A 24,193-nucleotide genomic window follows, 5' to 3' on the forward strand; every position below is an offset into this window, starting at 1 on the left:
ACAGAGAAAAAGAAAAAAACTCGGAGCAAAAGTATGGCCGCAGGAGGGCAGAAAGCATTTGTGAGAGGATGTGTAGAGCACTGTGCCCAGGGCTGAGGACTGGGCTTCCAAAGTTACAGGGGAGGACCCTGGAGTCCAGGGAGTGCGGACCTCAGGTGCCAAGACAGGAGAAGCAGTCATTTAGGCGACACTTCCTCTGACCCCCTCAGATATTGGGCTTCATGTCCTGGCTTCCTTTGACCTGGAGGAATCTTGGCTAGATAAGCCCAAGAGCAGCCTCTTTCTGATCACTGCAGGATTGTGTAGAAAAATCATTTTCTGTGGGTGCCATGAGGTAAGTGAATGGCAGGCTTAGTGGGGGGTCTTGGCACGTCTCAGTCAGCACAGCTTTCGATGGGGACAGGAAAGGGACTCCCGTACCAAGGTGAAGATGACCCTCAAAGTTGCACTGAAGACCTCACTGTCAATTTTATTTTATTTCGCTCAGAAAACTCTTCCAGTCTTCCCCAAAGGAAACGAAGTCCAAATTAAAGTTTTGAATATAGGAGATAGCAACATGACTGTATCTTTTCCTGGAAAGGACGTGACACTTGACCAACTGTCTCAAGTAAGTGGCAGGAGAGGCAACCTTCTTTTCCGTCTTCTGACCTGAGTTATGATGGGATTTGGAGAAGATGTTTCTCTCGGTACAAATCCTTGTATAAATCCCAAGACCAGCCCAAAAGCGAAATGTCTGAGCCGCTTGATGTCATTCTGGCTTTACTCTAGACCAGTGTGCCTCAAACTTTAACATTTTTAAAACGAACTTTATCATATTTTAAACAAATCACCTAGGAAGCTCGTTAAAATGCAGATTCCTCATCAGGAGGTCTGAAATGCTGCGTTTTAAACAAGCTCTCAGGTGATACTGCTGCTGCTGGTGCATGGATCCACACTCTAAATTACAAGGATCTAGGTTAGTGGTTCAGAACAGGGGGTGATTTTGCCCCCAGAGGGCATTTGTCAATCTCCGGAGACATTTTTTGTTGTTGCTACTGGGAATGTTCTGGGCATCTCATGTGTAGACGCCTGGGATGCTGAGACACAGCCCTCCACACAGAGAATTATCTGGCCCAAATGCCCACAATGCCAGGGTTGGAAAACCCTTACCCAGATGGTGGTGGTTTTGTATTTATGGTTCTCAGTCTTGAATCCATATTGGAATCCCCTGGAGAGCATTGAAGATGCTGATACCTGGATCCAAACCACAGAGATTTTTATTTAGCTGCTCTTACTTCTGTCCAGCCACAATTGAGAACCACTACCTTAGATAGACTTTGCCAAGCTAACGACCTTGAAGAAAAAAAGCCTGACTCCTGATGCTTGGGGCAGCCCAGTGTTGATTTCACCACGGCTGTTGCTTTTCCCCTGTTGCTGTCCTTTGCCTGATGGTAGAAATAATTTCCATAGCATTTATCTTCATAAAACAAAATAAAAGTAAAATGCTAGATGAAAAGTATAATTCCCGTGGCAATCCTAAACTAGTTCATGACAGAATTCATAAGGGGGGGGGGGACGAGGCAAATAAATGCCAGCTCCCCACAAGGCATTTTTTTTAATGTGTGTGAACATGAACTTGGAATGTTCGATAACATGCTGTTACAATGTTCAATTGCACAGTGAAGAGCAAGACTCTGTAGTATTAACTGTGGCTCCTTTCCCCCATCTATAGACAAATGAATTTATGACTTTCACTGCAGACAAACTGACAAGTATAAACATTTCTTCTGCTGGATCACCAGGCACTGCAGTAACTTATGACTTTGAGCAGGGCCATCGCCATACTCTTCTGGTGTGGGCCCCCAGTCAGTACCGAGTGGTGAGTAGTTGGGCACCTGCAGCAGACCCTTGGCAATTTGTGATACTGGAGACATGGTTTTTTATTGGTGTGAGTTTGTTTTACCTCTATGCAGTATTACATTAGATAATCCTCAATTTCTGCCTTCTTTAAGAGCATATGTCATTTGATTTCCAATAAAAGCTGGACTGGTATATAAGAAAGGTTAATGTTTAATTTAAATTTTAAAAAATAGCTTGGTATGGTATGGTGTGTGTGTGCATATGTGCGTACATGTGTGTGTACACAAGTCACACAGAGTACATATGTGCATTCTCAAGGACTTTTTGAGATGTCATTTAAATATATCTTTAATTGCATTAACTTAAAAATTTGCACTGAATAATTGGAAAATTAGAGCAGTTGCTGAAAAAATGTGAGCATATTAGGTAAAAGTGATATGATATACGTAAAGTATTTGATGACACCATATAGACATCTAGATATGCTATTCGGCACATAAAGAAGCTGTGAAGTTGTAGTTGAACTAAACAAAGGAGCTGTGGGCATTCTGTAAGGTGAATTTAAGTGAGCCTCTACAGAACCGCAGTACAGAATTAGGACTCTCGGTCATTTGCGTAATTAGGGAGCTGTTGAGCGGCTTGCTCTGACTTCTAGGAGGGCAATGTTCTGTGAAACCACTGGCAAGAAAGAATCAAAAATTGTAGAGGCTCATGTTAGCCTTAAGGAAAATCAGAGCTGAAGAAATGGAGCCCTTCCAATGTAATTATGCCCTTAGCTGCTAGGACAAGTGTCAACATCACTCTGTTTCTCAAAGGCTGAAACGGTAACCTGAACTCATTCTAATGAATTAGATTTTGAAAATGTCTTTATATTACTGTTTTCTCTCTCAGGTAAAAGATGGCCTTAACGAGAAGCCGGAAAAAGGACAAAATGGAATCAGGTCTGTATATTTCTTTAAAACTTAAGTTATATCAGCCACTTACGGAAGTAATGCACACCCACAGTAAAGTTCGACTGTAATGAGGATATAGAGTGAGAGTATGGGGTTTGTCCCAAGAATGTAAGGCTGGCTCAATATTAAAAAAAAAAAAAATCAATCAATATAATCCACCATCTTCTCTTAATAAAAAGAGAAATCTATATCTTATCTCATCCATTGCTAAAGAAAATGTGATAAAATTCTACATCCCACCAAGGTCAAGGGTTTGGATCCCCATACTAGCCAGCTGCCAAAAAAAAAAAAGAAAAAAAGAAAAGAAAATTCTGTATCCATTCATGATAAAAATTCTCAGCCAACTAGGAACAGAAGATAACTTATCCTGAAAAAGTACAACTACAAACAACTCAAGCTAACATTATACTTCATGGTGAAGGTCTAAATGCTTCCTCCTAGGACCAGGAACGAGGAAAGGCTGTCCACTCTCCCTACTCTTATTCAACGTCCTTCTGGATGCACAGCAATGAGACTAGAAAAAAAAGTAAAAGCATCTAAGTTGTAAAGGAAAAAATAAAATTATTTTTATCTTGTTCACCGTTGACAATTGTTTACATAGAAAGTCCTCAGGACTCTGCCAAAAAAACCCTCAGAGAAGCAGTAAGTGAGTTTAGAAAGGTCCCAGGATGCAAGGACAACAACACAAAATCATGTTTCTATGTACTAGCAATGGACAATTGGAAACTAAAATTTAAAAACCATATCATTACAATATCTCCCCCTAAAATATAAAATACTTAAGTATAAATCTAACAAAAGATGTGCAGGATTTGAATTCTAAAAATTACAAAATGCTTATGGAAGGAATCAGTGAAAAACTAAATAAATGGAGAAACATACTGTGTTCATTGATTAGAACACTTAAATACAGTCGATCTATGAGTTTTGTGCAATTCCTATGAAAATCATAGCATTTTTATAGACACAGACAAGCTGATTCCAAAATTTATATGGAAAGGCAAAGAAATAGAATAGCCAAAATAATTTTGAAAAAGAATAAAGTTGGAAGACTCATACTATTACCAATTTTAAGACTTACTATAAAAATTAAGACAAAGCGCTTTGGCAATGGAATAGACCATAGATCAATGGAATAGTCCAGAAATAGACCCACAGAAGTATAGCCAACTGATCTTTGCCAAAGGCGCAAAGACAATTCCATGGATTAAGGAAAGTCTTTTCAACAAGTGGTGTTGAAACATTTGGACATTTATATGTAAAAAATGAACCTGATCTAAACCTCACATCTTATGCAAAAATTTTATACATAAATATATAAAATTCTTACACATCTTATATGAAAATTAACTCAAAAATTATTATAGATGTACATGTAAAATGTGGAACTATAAAATTGACATAAAAATAGTGTGTAACCTTAGGTTGTTAGATATGACACCAAAAGCACAATCCATAAAAGGAAAATTTGATAAATTAGACTTCAGCAAAATTAAAAATGTTTGTTCTGTCAATTTCACTCTTAAGGGGATGGAAAGATAAGCTACAAACTGGGAGGAAATATTTACAAATCACATATCTAACAAAGAGTTTGTATCCAGAGTATATAAGGAACCCTCAAAACTCAATAATAAGAAAATGGCCCAATTTAAAAATAAAGCAAAATATTTTAACAGACAGGTCACCAGAGAAGATAGACAGATGGCAAATAAGCACATGAAAAGATATTCAACATCACTGGCCATTAGAGAAAAATGAACTAAGACCACAATGAGTTATCATGACACACCTATTGGACGGCTGTAATAATTTTTTGAAAACTGACAATACCACATGTTGGTGAGGATACAGAGCAACTGGAACTCTCAAGCATTGCTAGTGTGATATGGTATAGCCCCTGAGAAACAGTTTGACAGTTTCTTATAAAGTTAAACACACACGTAAAATCCAGCCATCCCACTCTTGGACATTTACTCCAGAGAAATGCAAACTAATCTTCACCTAATAACCTATACATGAATGTTTATAGAAGCTCTATTTGTAATCACCAAAGACCTTAAATCACCCAAATGTTCTTCAGCTGGTGATGGACAGGTAAATGAATAGACATCATGCTAGTATGTACTTTTGTCTCTATCATCTCATGTTTTAGTGGTAACTAGTAAAAGCTAAAATCAGAAATTGTTAAAATGATGGCCTCAGGGGAATAGGGACTGAGATTGAAGTTTGAGGCAAAGAGGAGACCTGTTCTCATTTTCCCATCATTTATTCTTATTTTTCTAAAAAAAAAATGTTTATAGCAAATTGGTTTTGGGGGGCATACAGTTCTATAAATTTTAACACATGTCTAGATTCACATAAATACCATCACAATCAGAATACATTGCCCCCAAAATTGTGCTGCCCCATAGTCAAGGCTTTCCTCCACTCCTAACCCATGGCAACCACTAACCTGTTCTCCACCCCTATGGTTTTTTTGCTTTCCCAGAATGTCATGAAAATGGGATATACAGTATGTAACTTTTTGACTGGCCTTTTTCACAGCATAATGCATTTGAAATTTGTTCACATTGTTATGTGTATCGATAGTTTGTTCCTTTTCTTTTTCTTTGCTGAGTAGTATTCTGTTGTGTGATACCAGTCATATTGGGTTGAGGCCCACCCTAATGACTTCATTTTACCTCTTTAAAGACCTTCTCTTCAAATACAGTCACGTTCTGAGGTGCCAGGGTTAGGGCTCTAACATACAAAATTGGGAGGGACACAATTCAGCTCATAACACCTTCTTTTGAATCTTTGGGATTATTGCTTTTTGGTTATTGTTTTAATTTTTTATTGAAACATAATTGGTTATACATATCTGTGGGTTACCACATTGAATATCAATACCTGTGTGTAATATGTGATGCTCAAATCAGGATAATGAGTATATAGAACATTATACACTATAAGCATTTTTTTGTGGCCCTTTACCAATTTCTTGCTAAACCACCTTCCCCCTCCCCCTTTCCCACCTCTGGTAACCTCAGTTCTGTTCTCTCCTTTTGAAAGTTCAACATATTATTGTGATTGTTGTATCTTTTTTTATATATTTTATTTTTTAGCTCCCACTTAGGAGTGAGGATATGTGGTATTTCTCTTTCTGTGCCTGGCTGATTTCACTTAACATGATTTTCTCTAAATTCATCCATGTTGCTGCAAATGGCAGAATTTCATTCTTTTTTATGGCAGAGTAGTATTCCATTGAGTATACATATCACATTTTCCTTACCCTATTGTCCATCAATGGACATTTAGGTTTGTTCCAACTCTTGGCTATTGTAAATAGAGCTGCAATAAACATGGAATGCAGGTATCCCTTTGACATGATGATTTCCATTCCTTTAGGTATATACCCAGCAGTAGGATTGCTGGATCATATGGTAATTCTATCTGTAGTTGTTTGAGAAACCTCCATACTGTTTTCCATAATGGCTGCACTAAGTTACAGTCCCATCAACAGTGCAGGAGGGTTCCCCTTACTCCACATCTTCACCAGCATTTGTTATTCTCTGTCTTTTTGGTAATATAACTGGGGTGAGATGATATCTCAGTGTGGTTTTGATTTGCATTTCCCTAATGCTGAGTGATATTGAGCATTTTTTCATGTGTCTGTTGGCCATTTGTATATCTTCCTTTGAGAAATGCCCATTCAGCTCCTTTACCCATTTTTTAATTGGGTTACTTTTTTTTACTGTTTAGTTGTTTGAGTTCCTTGCATATTCTGGATATTAATCTCTTGTCAGATTCATGGTTTGCAAATATTTTCTCCCATTCTGTAGGTTGTCTTTTTGCTCTGTTAATTGTTTCTTTTGCCCTGCAGAAGCTTTTTAGTTTGATATGATCCCATTTGTTAATTTTTTTCTTTTGTTGTTTGTGCTTTGGGGGTCTTATAAAGTCTTTGCCCAGTCCTACTTCCTAAAGTTTCCCCCTATGTTTTCTTTTAGTAGTTTTATAGTTTTAGGTCTTATATTTAAGTCTTTAATCCATTTGGGGTTGATTTGGTATATGGTGAGAGGTATGGGTCTAGTTTCATTCTTCTACTTATGGATGTCCAGTTTTTCCAGCACCGTTTATTGAAGAGGCAATCTTTTCCCCATTGTATGTTCTTGCTACCTTTGTTGAAGATCAAAGAATGGCTGTAAGAATGTGAGTTGATTTCTGGGTTCTCTATTCTGTTCCATTGGTCCGAGTGTCTGTTTTTATGCCAGTACCATGCTGTTTTGGTTACTATAGCTTTGTAGCATAATTTGAGGTCAGGTAGTGTAAAGGCTCTGGCTTTACTTTTTTTTGCTCAGAATTGCTTTGGGTATCTGGGGTCTTTTGTTGTTCCATATGAATGTTAGGATTGTTTTTTCTATTTCTGTGAAGAATGTCATTAGTATTTTGATGATAAATGTATTGAATCTGTAGATTGCTTTCAGTGGTATGGACATTTTCGCAGTGTTGATTCTTCCAATCCAAGAAGCATGGAATGTCTTTCCATCTTTTTGTGTCCTTTTAAATTTTCTTCAGCAGTCATTTGTAGTTCTGAATGTAGATATCTTTCACCTTCTTGGTTAAATTGATTCCTAGGTATTTTATTTTATTTTTTGGTGACTATTGTAAATGGGCTTGATTTCTTGATTTCTATTTCTTCTAGTTCATTGTTGGAGTATAAAAATGCTACTGACTTTTGCATGTTGATTTTGTATCCTGCAACTTTACTAAAATCATTTATCAGCTCTAAGAGTTTTTTGGTAGAGTCTTTAGGTTTTTTTATATACAAGATCATGTCATCTGCAGACAGGGACAGTTTGACTTCATCTTTTCCAAGCTGGATGCCCTTTATTTCTTTCTCTTGCCTGAATGCTCTGGCTAGTACTTCCAATGCTATGTTGAATAGGAGTGGTGAGAGTGGGCATCCTTGTCTTATTCCTGTTTTTAAGGGAAAGGTTTTCAACTTTTTCCCATTCAGGATGATATTGGCAGTGGATTTGTCATATGTGGCTCTTATTGTGTTGAGATATTTTCCTTCTATACCTAATTTGCTGAGAGTCTTTATCATGAAGGGAGGTTGAACTTTGTCAAATGCTTTTTCTGCATCTATTGAGACAATCATATGGTTTTTTCCCTTCATTTTGTTGATGTGGTGTATCACATTTATTAACTTGTGTATGTTGAACTACCCTTGCCATATGTTGCTGTATTCTGTTTGCTAATATTTTGTTGAGGATTTTGTGTCTACGTCCATCAAAGATATTGGCCTGTAGTTTTCTTTTTTGTTGTATCTTTGTCTGGTTTTGGTATCAGGTGATGCTGGCCTCATAGAATGAGTTTGGGAGAATGGTCTCTGTTTCAATTTTTTGGAATAGTTTGAAGAGAATTGGTATTAATTCCTCTTTAGAAATTTGGCAGAATTCAACAGTAAAGCCTTCTGGTCCTGGGCTTTTCTTTGTTGGGAGACTGCTGGTTACTGCTTCTATCTCATTGCTTGTTACTAGTCTGTTCAGGTTTTCTATGTTTTCTTGGTTCAGTATCAGTTTGAATGTGTCCAGAAATTTATCTATTTTCTCCAGGTTTTTAAATTGTTGGCATATAGTTGTTTATAATAGACTCTAATGATTGTTTGTATTTCTGTGATGTCAGTTGTGTGTCTCCTCTTCCACTTCTGATTTTTGCTATCTGGGTATTCTTTTTTTTTTTTTTTTTTGTAGTTAGCCTAACTAATAATGGCTTGTCTATTTTGTTTATCTTCTAAAAAACCAACTTTTTGTTTCATTGATCTTTTGTATCACTGTTGTCCTGATCTTAATTATTTCTTTCTGTCTGTTTATCTGGGGCTTGGATCTTTCTTGTTTTTCTAGTTCTTTGAGGTGCAGCAGTAGGTTGTTTATTTGAAATCTCTCTATTCTTTTGATGTAAGCATTTGTTGCAATGAACTTCCCTCTTAGTACTGCTTTTGCAATGTCCCACAAGTTTTGGTGCAATATGTCTTTATTTTCATTAGTTTCAAGAAATTTTTTGATTTCCTGCTTAATTTCTTCTTTGACCTATAGGTTGTTCAAGAGCATGTTGTTTAACTTCCATGTATTTGTATAGTTTCCAGAGTTTCACTTATTACTGATCTTTAGTTTTAAACTGCTGTGGTCTGAGAAGATACTTGAAATGATTTCAATTTTTAAAAAATTATTGAGACTTGATTTGTGACCTAACATGTGGTCTATCCTGGAGAATGTTCCATGTGCTGAGAAGATGCATATTCTATAGTTTTTGGATGAAAAATTCTGTAGATATCTGCCAAGTCTAATTGGTCTAAAGTGTAGTTTAAAGTGTAGTTTAAATCTGTTGATTTGTTGCCTAGATATCTGTCCAATGCTGAGAGAGGTGTATTCAGGTCCTGAACTATTATCATATCAGGTTCTGTCTCTTTCTTTAGGTCTAAGAGTGTTTGCTTTATGTATCTGGGTGCTCTGATGTTGAATGTATATATATTTATGATTGTTATGTCTTCTCACTGGATAGATCCCTTTATCAATATGTAATGACCGTCTTTGTCTCTTTCTATGGATTTTTGGTTTAAAGTCTATTTATCTGATATTAGAATAGCTACTTCTACTCGTTTTTCATTTCCATTTGTGTCATATATCTTTTTCCATCCCTTCACTTTTAGTTTGTGTGCGTCTTTAAAGGTGAGTTGAGTCTCTTGTGGACAGCATATAGTTGGGTCTAGTTTTTTATTCCAGTCAGTCTATGTCTTTTGAATGGGAAATTTAATCCATTTACACTTAGGCATTTTATTGAAATGTATTGTCTTACTCCCGACATTTGATTGCTTTTCTTATGGTTGATTTAAATATCTCTTATTCCTTTCTTTCCCTTTTATTGTTTGTCTTCAGTTTTCATTGATTTTTTGAGGTGATATCGTATAGTTTCTTTCTCTTTCCCATTTGCGGATCTGCTCTACCAGTGGTGTTTATTCTTTCTCACATATTTGTGGTGGTGATTATTGTTTCTTGGGTTCCAGGTGCAGGACTCCCTTAAGGATTTCTTGTAGAGCTTGTCATGTGGTGGTGAACTCCTGCAGCTTTTGTTTGTCTGGGAAATACAGTATTTCACCTCCATTTCTGTAGGATAGCTTTGCTGGGTATAGTATTCTTGGGTGGCAGTTTTGTTTATTTTTGCTTTAGTACTTTGAATATATCATCCCATTCTCTTCTGGACTGTAGGGTTTCTGCTGAAAATTCTGCTGTTAGTCTAATAAGGACTCCCTTATAAGTGACTTGACACTTTTCTTGCTCTTTTTAGGATTCTCTTTGTCTCTGACTTTTAACAGTTTGACTCCAATGTGTCTGGGAGAGGACCTTTTTGGATTGAATCTGTTTGGGAATCTTTGAGCCTCTTGGATCTGGAAGTCCATGTCTACCAATACCTGGGAAGTTTTCCTCTATTATTTCATTGATTATGTTTTCAATGGCTTTTCCTTTCTCCTCCCCTTCTGGAGCACCCATGATTTGGATGTTTGTGTGCTTAAGGTGGTCTGCTAGCTCTCTTAGATTTTCTTTCTTTCTTTTTTATTTTAATTTATCAATATACATTGTAGTTGATTTTCATGTGCCTTTACTGATTCCTCTTTTCTCCCTCCCTCTTCCTCCTCACCCCCATCAACATCATATCTGTTCACTTGTCTTAACAAGTTCAAGGAATTGTTGTGATTGTTGTGTCTTCTTCCCTGCCACCCCCCCACCACTGCTTGTTTGTATATTTATTTCTTTATTTGTTTGTTTATTTATTTATTTATAGCCCCCCAAAATAAGTGAGAATATGTTTTGCCTGCTTGGGTAATTTCAAAAAGACCATCTTCAAGATCAGAAATTCTTTCTTCTACTTGCTCTAGTGTGCTGCTTATGCTCTCAGTTGTAGGTTTTATTTCTTTGAATGAGTCTTTCAGTTCCAGGAATTCTGCTACATTCTTTTTATGGTATTTATCTCTTTGTAAATTTCCTCCTTCATGTCCTGGATTGATTTTCTCATTTTGTTGTGTTGTCTAACTGAATTTTCTTGTATCTCACTGAATTTCTTTAAGATTGTTACTCGGAATTCTCTTTTAGACATATCAAGAGTTTCCTGTTGTATAGGGTCTGGTATTTGAGAACTATATTGATCCTTTGATGGTGTCATATTTTCTTGTTTTTTCGTATTTCTAGTATGCCTATGTTGATGCCTAGTCATCTGGTGGTTGCTTCTTCTATTACTCTGGAGTGGCTTTTGAGGAGAGAGACTCCCTCTTGTAGATTTGTTTTATATTGCCCATTATATGGGATGTTTTAGTTTTGGTTCTTGGTAGACTCAGTATTTCTGGGTGATGCTGGCAGCTATATCTGTTGCTGGGGCTCCATGTGCAGCTGGGCCCACACAGGTGGATGGGGCTATTTGGGCAGCTGGATGGCTGGGCCCATGCATGTGGGTGGGGCCACATGGGTAGCTGGGGCAGGTGGGACTGTGCAGGTGTCTTGATGGCTGGGCTCACATGAGTGGGTGGGGCCACACAGGCAGTTGAATGGCTGAGCCCAGGCAGGGGGCTGGGACCATGTTGGCAGCTGGATGGTTGGGGTCACATTGGTGGCCAGGCAGTTGGGGTCATGTGGGCTGCTGGGGCCACAGAGGCGGTTGGAAGGCCAGAGCCATGCAGGCACCTGGCACTGTGCAGGCAACATAGGTCATGGGGTGGGGTGTGCTGCACAGGATGAACTCCTGTTCAGGGAGAAGGGCCACAGCTCTGGGACTGGGCAATGGCATAGCAACTGCAGTGGTGGTGGGAGCAGGCTGGGGCAGGAGCAGGAGGAGGGTTACCTCTGGGAAGTGCTCACAGCTGAGCAGATTCTTTCCACCACAAAGGAGAATTCGTCCTGGTTGACCCTGGGTTAGGAGATGCAGTGGCTGAAGCCACATGCCTCTCTCTCCTCTACACCACCCTGCTCAGTTTTCATGCTGCACAGGGTCCTCACCAGCCTCCTGCTGCCCTCCCACACTCTCCCACTGATACTCTCCCTGGAACTTAGGTGTTCTTTCCTTGCTCTAGTCCCTCTCTGTGGGAGGATCATACATTGGGCACCTCTAGTCCACTGTCCTGCCACACCTCTGATCTCTCGGATTGTTCCTTCATTCCACACACATGTGCATACACAGCTGCCCTAGTAGATCTGGAAGGAATACACTGAGGATGGTCACCTGGTCCTTTATGGATCTTTGTGTTTGATTCTGAACTGGAAGTATGTCTAGGGTTTCCTTTTTGCCTCAGAATGTGGTTTCTGTTGCTTTGGTTTCTTCAGAAGTGTTTCCTAACTTGGGAAACTTTGGGCAATTTAGATTGTGATATCCTTTCTTGTTCTGATGCTATTAAAGCTTCATTTTTTAAAAATTGTCTTTGATGAGATCTTGGAATTGGTTTCTTTTTGGCATACAGTTCTATGAATTTTAACACATGTCTAAATTCATAGACCACAAGTCAGGTCATGAAAAAAGTTTCCACAGATTCAAAATAATTGAAATCATATCAACTATCTTTTCCAACCACAATGGGATAAAACTAGAAATCAATATCAAGTGAAACCTTGGAAACTACACAAATACATGGAAATTAAACAACATGCTCCTAAACAATGAATGGGTCAAAGAAGAAATTAAAAAGAAAACTTAAAAATTCCTGGAGATAAATGAAAATGAAAACATAACATACCAGAACCCAGGGAACACAGCAAAAGCATTTCTAAGAGGGACATTTATAGCAATAAACGCCTATGTCAAAAAAATAGAAAGACTTCAAATAAACAACCTAACATTATACCTCAAGGAACTAGTAAAACAAGAACAAACCAAATCCAAAATTAGAATATGGAGAAATATAACAAAGATCAGAACAGAAATAAATGAATTAGAGATTTAAAAAAACAATACAGAAGATCAATGAAACAAAGAGTTGGGATTTTGGAAAGATAAACAAAATCAATAGACCTTTAGCTAAACTAAGAAAGAAAAAAAGAGACAAGACTCAAATAAATAAAACCAGAAATGAAAAAGGAGACATTACAACTTACACCACCAAAACCCAAAAGATCATAAGAGACTATTATGAACAATTATACACTAACAAACTGAAAGATCAAGAAGAAATGGATAAATTCCTGGGCACATACAACTTATCAAGGTTGATTCATGAAGAATTAGAAAATCTAAACAGACCAACAACAAGTAACAAGATTGAAGTCTCCCAACAAAGAAAACCCTAGGACCAGACAGCTTCACTGCCTAATTCTACAAAACATTTAAAGAAGAACCAATACCAATTCTAAAAGAAGCACTTCCAAAAAATTGGAGAGGAGGGAATACTCCCAAACTCATTCTACAAGGATAACATTACCCTCTCATGCCAAAACTGGAAAAGGACACAATAAAAAAAGGAAACTACAGACCACTATCCCTAATGAACATAGATGCAATAATCCTCAACAAAGTATTAGCAAACTGAATTCAACAGTGCATTAAAAAGATCATTCACCACAAACAAGTGGGACTCATCTCAGGGTTCAACATACATAAATTAATAAATGCGATACATCACATCAGCAGAATAAAAGACAATAACCATTTGATCATTTCAATAGACACAGAAAAAACATTTGATAAAATTCAATACACTTCATAATAAAAACACTCAACAAATGAGGTAAAGAAGGAGTGAAATCAACACAATAAAGTCCATACATGACAAACCCACAGCTAATATAATGAATGGACAAAAGTTGAAGGCTTTTTTTCTAAGATCTGGAAAAAGATAAGGATGCCTACTTTCCCTATTCTTACTCAACATAGTATTAGAAGTTAATAGCCAGAGCAATAAGGCAAGAGAAAGCAATAAAGAGCACCCAAATTGGAAAGGAAGCAGTCAAACTATCTCTACCTGCAGATGACATGATCATACACATAGAAAACCATAAAGACTCCGTCAAAAAATTACTACAACTAATGAATTCAGTACAGTGACAGAATACAAAATCAACATAGGAAAATCAATGGTCATATATGCCAATAACAAAATATATGAGAAAGGAATCAAGAAAGCAATTCCATTTACAGTAAGCTACTGAAAAATGAAATACTTAAGAATAAATTAACCAAGGAGGTGAAAGACTTCTACAATGAAAACTATGAAACATTCATGAAAGAAATTGAAGAAGACACAAATAAATGAAAACATATGGATTGGAAGAATTAATATCACCAAAATGTCCATACTACCCAAAGCAATCTACATATTCAATGCAATTCCTATCAAAATACCAAGGACTTTTTTCACAGAAATAGAAAAAACAATTTTAAAATTTGTATGGAACCAAAAAAGACCCTGTATAACCAAAGCAATTCTGAACAAAAAGAATAAAGGTGAAGGCATGAAACTACCTGACTTCAAATATACTATAAAACTACAGTAACCGAAACAGCATGGTACTGGCATAAAAACAGACAAGTAAACCAATGGAACATAATAGAGAGCCGAGAAATAAATGTATGCATTTACAACCAACTGATTTTTGACAAAGGTGCCAAGAGCATACATTGGGGAGAGGACAGCCTCTTCAATAAATGGTGCTGTGAAAACTGGATATCCACATGCAGAAGATATAAATAGAACCCTGTTTCTCACCATGCACAAAAAATCAACTCCAAGGGACTGAAGACCTAAATTTAAGATCCATAGCTATGAAACTACCAGAAGAAAATGTAGAAAACTACATGAAATTGGATTGGGCAGGGCTTTTTGGAGTGAGACGGTGAAGGCACATGTAACTTATGCAAAAATAGACAAATGGGACTACATCAAACTTAAAAGTTCTGCACAGCAAAGAATACAATCAACAAAGTGAAGGGACAGCCTACAGAATGGGAAAAAGGGTTTGCAAACTACGCATCTGAGGAGGGGCTAATATCCATAACATATAATGAACTTAACTCAGCAGCAAAAATCAAACAAAACAAACAACAACAAAAAGCAAATAACCCAATTTTAAAAATGGGAAAGGACCTGAACAGACATTTCTCAAAAGAAGATACAATGGCCAACAGGCACATGAAAAAATGCTCAACATCACTAATCATCCAGAAAATGCAAATTAAAACCACAGTGAGATATCATCTTACCCCGGTTAGAATGACTGTTATCAAAGACAGAAAACAAATGCTGGTGAGGATGCAGAAAAAAGGGAATACTCCTATATTGTTGGTGGGAATGTAAATTAATACAGCCATTATGGAAAACAGTATGGAGATTCCTCAAAAAACTAAAAATAGAACTACCTTATGACCCAGCAATTCCACTACTGGGTATATACCCAAAAGAAATGAAGTCAATATATCAAAAAGACACCTGCACTCTCAAGTTCATAGCAGCACTATTTACAATAGCCAAGAGAGAGAATCAATCTAAATGTTCATCAACAGATAAATGGATAAAAAAAAAAAACTATGATATACAATATACTACTACTCAACCATAAGAAAAAATTAAAATCTGTCATTTTCAGCAACATGGATGGAACTGGAAACCATCATGTTGAGTGAAGTAAGCCGGACACAGAAAGACAAATACATGATCTCACACATATGTGGAATCTAAAAAAAGAAAAAAAAAAAAAAGTGGTTCCCATAAAAGTGGAGAGTAGAATAATGGTTACTAGAGGCCAGGAAGGGAAGGGGGTAGAGCGGGGAGGGAAAGTAAGTGGTGGATTAACAGGTACAAACCTACTGGTAGATAGGTGTTCTAAGCTGACTAGAGCTAATAATATTATACTGTATATTTATAAGTAGCTAGAAAAGATCTTGCCTATAATCACCACATGTAAGAGTGCAGATAAATTAGAACCCTTATCCAATACTGGTGGAGATGTAAAATGGTGCAACCACTTTGAAAAACAGCTCCTCAAGGGGTTAAACATAGAGCTGTACCATATGACTCAGCAATTTCGCTCCTACCTATATACCCCAAAGAAATGAAAACATGTCTATACGCAAATTTGCACATGAATGCTCATGGCAGCATTATTCCCAATAGACAAAATGGGAAAACAACTCAAATGCCCATTAACTGATAAAATGTGCTATATCCATACAATGGAATATTACTCTGTCATAAAAAGGAGTGAAGTACTGATACATGCTACAGTGTGAATGAGCCCTAAAAACAATATGCAAAGTGAGAGAAGCCAGTCACGAAGATCCATAATGTATGATTCCATTTAAATGAAATGTCGGGCAAATCCATAGAGACAGAAAGCAGATCAGTGGCCACTAATTAGGGTCCAGGCGAGGAAATGGAGTGGCTGCGAGTGGGTATGGAGTTTCTACCTGGAGTGACGAGAATTTTATTGCAGTGGTTGCACAGGCCTATGAATATACTAAAACCACTGAAATGTGTGCTTTAAGTAGGTAAATTTCACGGTATGTGAATTATATCTCCTAGAGATGTTTTAAAAAGATTGAGAAGGAACAAATGCCTCTTCCTCTTGATTAGTCTTTAAGTAACTGGTCCCATCTCGTCATTTTCTCAGCTGTTTTCCACTCTTCATCCTCATCCCTGTGACCATCTCTTAGCCTTTGATCCTGGTGCTCCTTACGAGGCCTAAGCTAACTTGAAGGATGATCCAAACTATGAGAGCACAGTAGATCTTGACCCTGCTCCTCCCACCCTCCAGGACACTCAGAGTGTGTCTGCTGCTAGGCTCTACTGGTTTGCATGTTTGCATACGAAAACACATCAGATATGCATGACACTGCATTTTTTCCAGACTGTTTTCATTTCTTATCACACCACCCCTGAGACTTATGTCAGGCAGGTAATTCAGAGATTCACTCAGGGATTCATTCAATGTCGAGTCTTGTAAGTTATAAAGCCAGGCCCCAGGCTCTAAGGTTTACTTCCTAATCTCATACTTTGTCTATCTCTTCTGAATGAATGATTTTAATCCTTGATAAAAGCAGCTTTTATATTTCTTTCTACTTAGGCTCATGTTGACTTGTGTCCGGTTCAATTTTCTATATTAATCACCTGTCAAACTGCACCAAGTAGAATGCTTCAGGACTTCAGGACCTGAGTTGAATTCATAGAAATTTTCTCCCAATACCTAGAATTTGACCAATATTACTTGTTGCTACAAAGCTGATGAAACTTGGCCGCATATTTTAGGAATATAAAGGTTAAATTGTTCTTTATGGTACTTAGTTATATACTATTATTACTTCTTGTTCTCTATATCAGATAACCTGCTATAGGCCTTCACTTATCTGTTTGGTAGGAATAAATCACCTGGTCCTCTTTGGGGTACCACCCTCCTGCTCCTTAGGGTAGTACAGGAGTTTTAGGGTCTTCTGTCTCCTGAAACATCTAAAGAAGGAATCTCTAACCACCTGTCCACACTGTTCACCTGTCTGGTCCTGTGAAGGCAAGCAGCTCAGCTGGTTCCATGTGGACCTGGGGCATGGGGGACTTTGCAGAGTCTGGAAGCTTTGGGACCAAGGGCCCAGTCTTATTGTATATTCCATTCCTAGCTATATAACAGCAGGGCGCTGGTCATTGTCACTCCAGGACCACACAGGTCTTCACCAACTAAGGAGAATTCCTTAAAACTGTCTCTTATTACTGGGTTGGCCCATTTCTTCCTCTCCAATCCTTGGAGTCCTTTCCTGCCTCAGGCTCCTAAAGGAAATCCCTACAGGGCTTCCCTTCCCACCCCTCCAAAAGAAGCCCTGGTTGGGGGCTGTCTTCTAGCTTTTAGGTCCTCCACTTTAGCTCTAAAGCTTCTCAAGCAAGGAACGTGAAAGCATCCCTACCTTCTTGAAGGGGAAAGGATCAGTACCTACTTGATATCCCCAAATAGCATTGAACTAGGTGATATTTACAAAGTACGCAGAACAGTACCTGGCACGTATAAACAGTGTTAAATAAATTCTTTTAGGTATGTTCTCACGAGCGGGTGAGCAAGGGCAAACCTAGGGTTGCTAACTTTCTGCCTTTTTACTCTAGAAACATGTAAATATCTTAAATTCCTTCAAAAAAGGGAGTGCAGCCCAACTGCAGGTGCAATGGTGACTAGAATAAATTATACCGTAGTTTGGTTACAAGACAGATGATTTTCTGTTTCAGATTTGTAAATACTTTTAATGAGGCCATCAACATCACAATGAGTGGGATAGTTTATGAAAATATCACCAGTCACAATGCCAGCGAATATCAGTTTTTTACTTCTGGCATGTAAGTATCTACAGTGGACACTGCTCCAAAGTTCAAAGATTTCAAGTCTTTTTCTTTAAAAAATACATTGAAGCTTTTAATACCAAGAATGTTAACCTATTTTATTCTTTCTTTAAATAGAAAAAGCTTCACAATAAGCTCAACAGAGATTTTACCACCGTGTTCACATGATTTCCAATCTTCCAAACTTCAATTTGGTAGTGCTTATACCTATGTAATCAAAAGGCAGGTTAGTGACTCATCCGTCATACCAGAGGCTCTACTCAAACTTTGTTGATATGAACCCTCACAAACACTTAGGACACAGTAATGATTTAACTAGAATCATATTAGGATCTGTATTTTAAATGGGCTTGGAATTAGTTTAAGTTGCTGCTAATTCTTTAGGTTATTGTTGGCTTAAATTGTTAACCATTAGAATAAAATTAAACTGACTCACTCTGATGAAAAGTTCATGTTCACCAGGATAGACTATTAACATGGACTTTAGGAACTTATAATTCAAAGAGATGGCAATGTTTTAAACAAACCTGATTTCCAATCTGCTCTCTTATTTAAGAGGAAATATACCAATATACCAATATACTTGTATATCCCATCATGAATATAAAATCCCCTCACAAGTATAAAATGCAACGTTGCATATTTGCATTTAAAATGTGTACTTACTTGACAAATTGTAGGATGTAACCCTAGAAAGTCAAACTCATTTTACCTGTTTGAACAATTGTTATTCTAGAAACCATTTCAACTTTAATTTCTTCTTCCTGCTTTTGCCTGATTGGTTTAGGACGATGGCTGCGCCGAAGTGAAGGAATTTGAAGATATTTCACCCAACACAGTTAACATGGCTCTGCAAATCCCGCAGTATTTCCTTTTGACCTGTGGCGAGGTGGTCTTCTCTATCACTGGACTGGAGTTTTCATATTCTCAGGTTTCTTGTTCATTGTTTTTATCACACTTCTGCTAGAGCCTTGCCTTCAGAAAATGCTGCTGGGACTTCATTTAAATCAGGGATAGCTGTGTGCTTCAGTTTTAAAGAATTCTGGAAAGCATTATGGTATCTTCCACAGAACAAGGTCTTTGAGATCACCAAGTCTTGGTCTTTACTGAATAAGGCTATTACTCTGTTCAGCTTTGTGTGTCTGTATTCTAGTGTCATACGCTAGAGATTTAGAGTCCTTAGGAGGAAAAACTGTAGTAATGACTGCCACCAAGGTCCTGACAGTCAGTGGATGCTAACATTCTGAAACATTTCGGTGGGACCCACTCTCCCCAGAAGTGCTCATTTACAAGTCTGTGTCCTCCTTATCTTCAATGTCGGGCTGAGGTCTCTTTGTAGCTCCCGATAAACACATCAGATAAGGCTTAGCTTTAAAAACAAGTTAAAACATAATGTTGCTTTTAAGTGTATTAGACTAATGAGGCAAATTTTGTTGATTCCCAAATCAGAGCTTAATCTCTGAACTCTTTTGTCAAAACTACAGTGATAGTTATTGTATCCCACGATGCCTAGGACCCTCATTTTGTAGTAAAGATGATAAATATGAGTCAGAGAGTCCGTTTCTGTGATGACCTCACAGTCTAATAAAGGAGATGACTATAATACAGGTGACAAGAGTTTGAAGGGAGACTTTGGTAATGGGGCAGGAAAGCCACAGAAGAGCAAGCTTGCAGCCCAGACAGCAGCCTCCGTTTGGGGGAAGAACATGCCAGATGGCTTTGCTTGGACACACTTCTGTAGACAGAGTCAGTTCATCTGTAGATTTGCCCATTTAACTAAGAGGACAACTTTGCAAGCGTGAAGAGAGTGACACACAAAGGACTCTTGTATGCTCATATAACGTGAGCGTTTGGTATCTTGTTACCCAAGTGATGACCCTTTTAGCATTTAAACCAACCTGACTTTTATATGCAACGAAATGAATGAATGAAATGAATCAGTGAGTTGTGTCCTCCTGCCCTGGGGCTGAGATCTAGATTGGAATTCACTCTGCTTTGCCTCCTCAGGCTCCTTCCAACATGAAGTCGGTGCTGCAGGCAGGGTGGCTGCTGACAGTGGCTGTTGGCAACATCATTGTGCTCATTGTGGCAGGGGTTGGCCAGATCAGCAAACAGGTATGCACGGGGTAGGAAAACAGGCTGCGTGCGCCTCTTCTTGTCTGTTAGTGGTCATCATGACGACCCTCCCAGCCGTAGTCTGGGCTAATGGCTAGTTAAAACTGCCAGACCAGTCAGAGAGGGCTGTTACCAAATTGCCTTATGGCAAAGTTTCTGATGATTCTTCTTATATCCACATGGTATTACGCAGTTGGGAACTGGTGATCAAAATAAACTGATAGACTTAACATACACACACTGTAATGTGGTTTACTATCAAAGGAAACATCTTTCCTAGCTTCAGTGAATGCACCTTAATAGCCCCAAACCAGACACATTATCGACAAACTTTCAAAATTCCTGAAGCTAAAGCCATTCTAGAGATGGTTGTAATTTTACCAGCTAAAATAAAGCAAGGGCTTTTCCAATACTTAAACTCTTTCCTTCAGCACTTGTAGCATATCTACCTCATCAGAGAGTTGTCTGTTAGACCATCAGTTTCATTACTTCCTGCACTGACTGTCATGAGAGGGTGACTAATGCTGCATGCTCAGGAGCTCAGGGTGTTGCCAGGGGACGATATGGGGGTCTTAACTTGGCACAGTTCAGTTCATTCTTTTTCCGTCAAGGGTACTGCTTGTGTTCTCTTGGTCTCTGTCCTTCGGACCAGCCAGGTGTCCCAAGGCTCTGATTTTTCAGAAATTTGCTCTCCTCTTTCCCAAGCCTGTGTTTCTGCACTCCAGAGCTATTGGGAAAAAATGTGATCTGCATACTTGGGCATTCAAGAAAAGCCCGCCCTTCTTTTTCTAAATTAGTTGCCTACCAGTTTTCCATAACCATTTAATTTCATAACACCTTCCACCTGGACATAGCAAGAGAAGGTGCATGCAATATGTACGTGAATAAGACCTGTATTATTTTGGTGTTTTTTTCACTGTCTCAACTCCTATTCCTTCACAGTGGGCCGAGTACATTCTGTTTGCTGCGTTGCTTCTGGTCGTCTGTATAATATTTGCTGTCATGGCTCGATTCTACACTTACGTCAATCCAGCAGAGATTGAAGCTCAGTTTGATGAGGATGAAAAGAAAAAGAGCCCAGAAAAGATTAACCCGTATTCCGTGGTGGGGTCCATCTCCCAGACACAGATGTGAAGGAAGGAAGTGGAGGACGGGCTGGGCCCAGCACATGCCCTGACCTCTGTCCCCAGGTGGCAGGACACTCCACTGGATGGCTTTGATGGAGAAGACTTCAGAATGGTGAACTAAACCAAGAAAGCAATGCATCTAACACTCTGGAAGAAGTCTTTTTTTTTTTTTTTTTAAGTCTTATTTAAAGCACATAGACACACACACACACACACACACACACACTTTACAACACTGAGCGTATACCCTGCATTTAACTCCTTTCCTACCACACGAATGAAATATTTTGGACTAACTAAATTTTGAAAGGGTAACAAAGTTCCATATTGTTTGTGCTCTAACACTTATGAAAACAACGTGAAACGAGGCAGGAGCCAGGGCCAAAAGTGAATTTACAGGTTTTAGAATGGTATGTGATAAGTGCCAGCTAGTAGTAACTGACAGCTTTACCTTTCGGTTTTCTGTTTTGTTTTTTCAGTCCCTACCTCTTTTTAAAGTATGTATAACTCAAAAGACCTCTCGGGTGAAGGCCAGTAATGATTTTTGAAGTTTCAGTGGCATGAAATAAATTCCTGTTCTTAAGAGTAGGCGTCCGTGTGTCTTTATTTTCGGTAAGAAATCTTTAATATGCTACCTGATTATAAAAGCAGGACACCCTCATGAAAATTTCATCAGAAGGTGATAAAGTAATTCACAAAAGCACATATAATAAATCCCAGGGACGTGAAACATCAAGGTTTACTTCCTGGTCCTATTTTTGCCAGGGAGATAAATACATATACACATTTTCTCTTGATTACTAGGACCTTCTATGTGCATATTTGTGTGTCATCTCATAGAGTTTTTCTCAATACTCATGAGCGTTTTTCTGCTTGAGTAAAAATTCTTCCAAAATATCGTGAACACTCAATGCCTAATACATTCTGCAGATATTTATCATTTAACTACCCCAGGTATTAGAGCCAAAATGATTCTGTTTTGGCATTCCTGCACGAACCAGCAACAGTTCTTAGAAAAACTTGCGCACAGCTCTGAAGACTGACACTGGTTCCTGGATTAGGAGGAATATTCCACGTTTGGCTTTGAAGGTGCTTCGTACGCAAACCCATCACTGCACTGTGGAGGCTGAATTGACAGGGAGACTCAGAGTCCAGAGGGAGAAACGCAGATGTGATGATCAAACCTTGCTTCACACCTTTTCTTACCTTAGGATCAAGTCCTAGTCTCTTAACTAGGGCCCACGAGGCTCGCTCTTTCTCTGGACACATTTCCTTTCTCCCCACACAATCGGATTCAATCAGCACTGAGCATCTTCGCGTTCCTGGAGTGCATCAAGTTCTCATTCCCAGATCAAAGGCAAAGAAAAATCACATCCTGAGCACATTCTCTCTACCCACCGCCCCATCCCATCCACCCGGATAAGTCCTCTTGACTCTCAGGCCACTTCTTGCAAGACTTTGTTGGATCGTATCCCTGCTCTGAGCTCGCGCCACACACCGGAACACCCTCACATTGCGCGGCACTTACTGTATCGACAGTGTCCAGCTTCCCCAAACTGAAAGGACGCTATGCATCTCGGTCACCATTCAATCTCCAGAACATGGCAGATGTTCTATTTGTTAAATAAACGTCGTAAACCTCTTGGGCTATGAGACATGAGGTGGAAGAGGCAGAGAACTGAACAAATTATTGAAATTTAATCAGAGTGTGATTTGAATGAGCCTAATTAACAAGGTCCAGTGTGAAAGACTAGAGGTAAGGGACTACTAATTTTGCACCCTGATGGTTTCTACCCTCTAATCTGCACATCGTGCCTTTGATGAGGGAGACCCACAGTTACAGTGATGAGCACTCAGTTCTCATCGCCCCACTCGTGACCATCAATGAAAGAGAACTAAACCCTCGAAAGAGATTCTCATCCTAACTCTTCTTATAGCTGCGGAGAAACTTTGGGCAACTCTTGGTCTTTTAGATCCCATCTTCTCTCCTATGAAATAAAGAGGACACTAGACAACCTGAGGCCTTAAAAGTCCTTTGTTTGAGGGTGTCTTGCACACAAAGGGCTTCCAAATATTTGAATAAAAGACATTGTCATGTCCGCAACCAACTCTGATACTAACACTGCAGTGTGCTTTACGCATGGATGGAAATGGCACCTATGGGACCTTCTTGAAAAGGGCACAGAGGGGAGCTTGGGCCCTCTGCCCATCAGTTTTGAGTTTTCGGAGCAATCCTCCCACTGGCTTTTATTTGACCTTTTCTGCCAAGCATGATCAAGGCTGACAGATGCCAACATGGGTGTTCTCTTCACAAGACCTCAGACCATGGCAATCGTCATGGGGTCAGGGTGACAAAGGGAAACACATGAGGCCACATCAATAACCTCTGCACTTCTGCCCTTTCCTAGCCACTATTAATCTAAAAAAAATTAGAGAAAAATATCTCCAAATATATTGAAATTATTCAGGGATAGAAAATAAGGTTATAATCCAGGATGTGTACCATGGCAAGCCACAAGTGCATTCGGTGAGGGAAGGTAAGAGAAAGCTTCTATTGGCAAAAAGGGAGAGGTTCGTGTAAGCTGCTTGGAAGTAGAGTTCATGAGTTTCAGAGGCTCAAAGTCAGATTTGTCATTAGTTTAGCAGTAGAGATGCCATTACTGGGCGGTTTCTTCTTGGAGCATCTTGTCTGAATTACTGCATTTCTTGTTTTGTTGTTTTTATTTATTTATTTATTGAAACATAATTGGTCATACATATTTGTGGGATACAGAGTAGAATATCAATACCTGTGTGCAATAGGTGATGCTCAAATAAGATTAGTATATTCGTCA

At 38.6% G+C, this 24,193-nt stretch overlaps 1 protein-coding gene across 1 annotated transcript in view; it reads left to right on the top strand.

Annotated features, from left to right (window-relative positions):
* Positions 1-21,366, top strand: part of SLC15A1 (solute carrier family 15 member 1) — a 38,344-nt gene extending 16,978 nt beyond the window's left edge. Inside the window, exons 15-22 of the mRNA XM_063101515.1 lie at positions 488-607; positions 1,712-1,858; positions 2,731-2,780; positions 18,007-18,114; positions 18,235-18,343; positions 18,905-19,048; positions 20,125-20,232; positions 21,175-21,366. Of these exons, the coding sequence (XP_062957585.1) occupies positions 488-607; positions 1,712-1,858; positions 2,731-2,780; positions 18,007-18,114; positions 18,235-18,343; positions 18,905-19,048; positions 20,125-20,232; positions 21,175-21,366 (978 nt within the window). The remainder of the gene's footprint in view (positions 1-487; positions 608-1,711; positions 1,859-2,730; positions 2,781-18,006; positions 18,115-18,234; positions 18,344-18,904; positions 19,049-20,124; positions 20,233-21,174) is intronic.
* Positions 21,367-24,193: the final 2,827 nt, after the last annotated feature.

The sequence above is a fragment of the Cynocephalus volans genome, chromosome 7 (assembly GCF_027409185.1).
Source record: "Cynocephalus volans isolate mCynVol1 chromosome 7, mCynVol1.pri, whole genome shotgun sequence".
Lineage (NCBI taxonomy): Eukaryota > Metazoa > Chordata > Mammalia > Dermoptera > Cynocephalidae > Cynocephalus > Cynocephalus volans.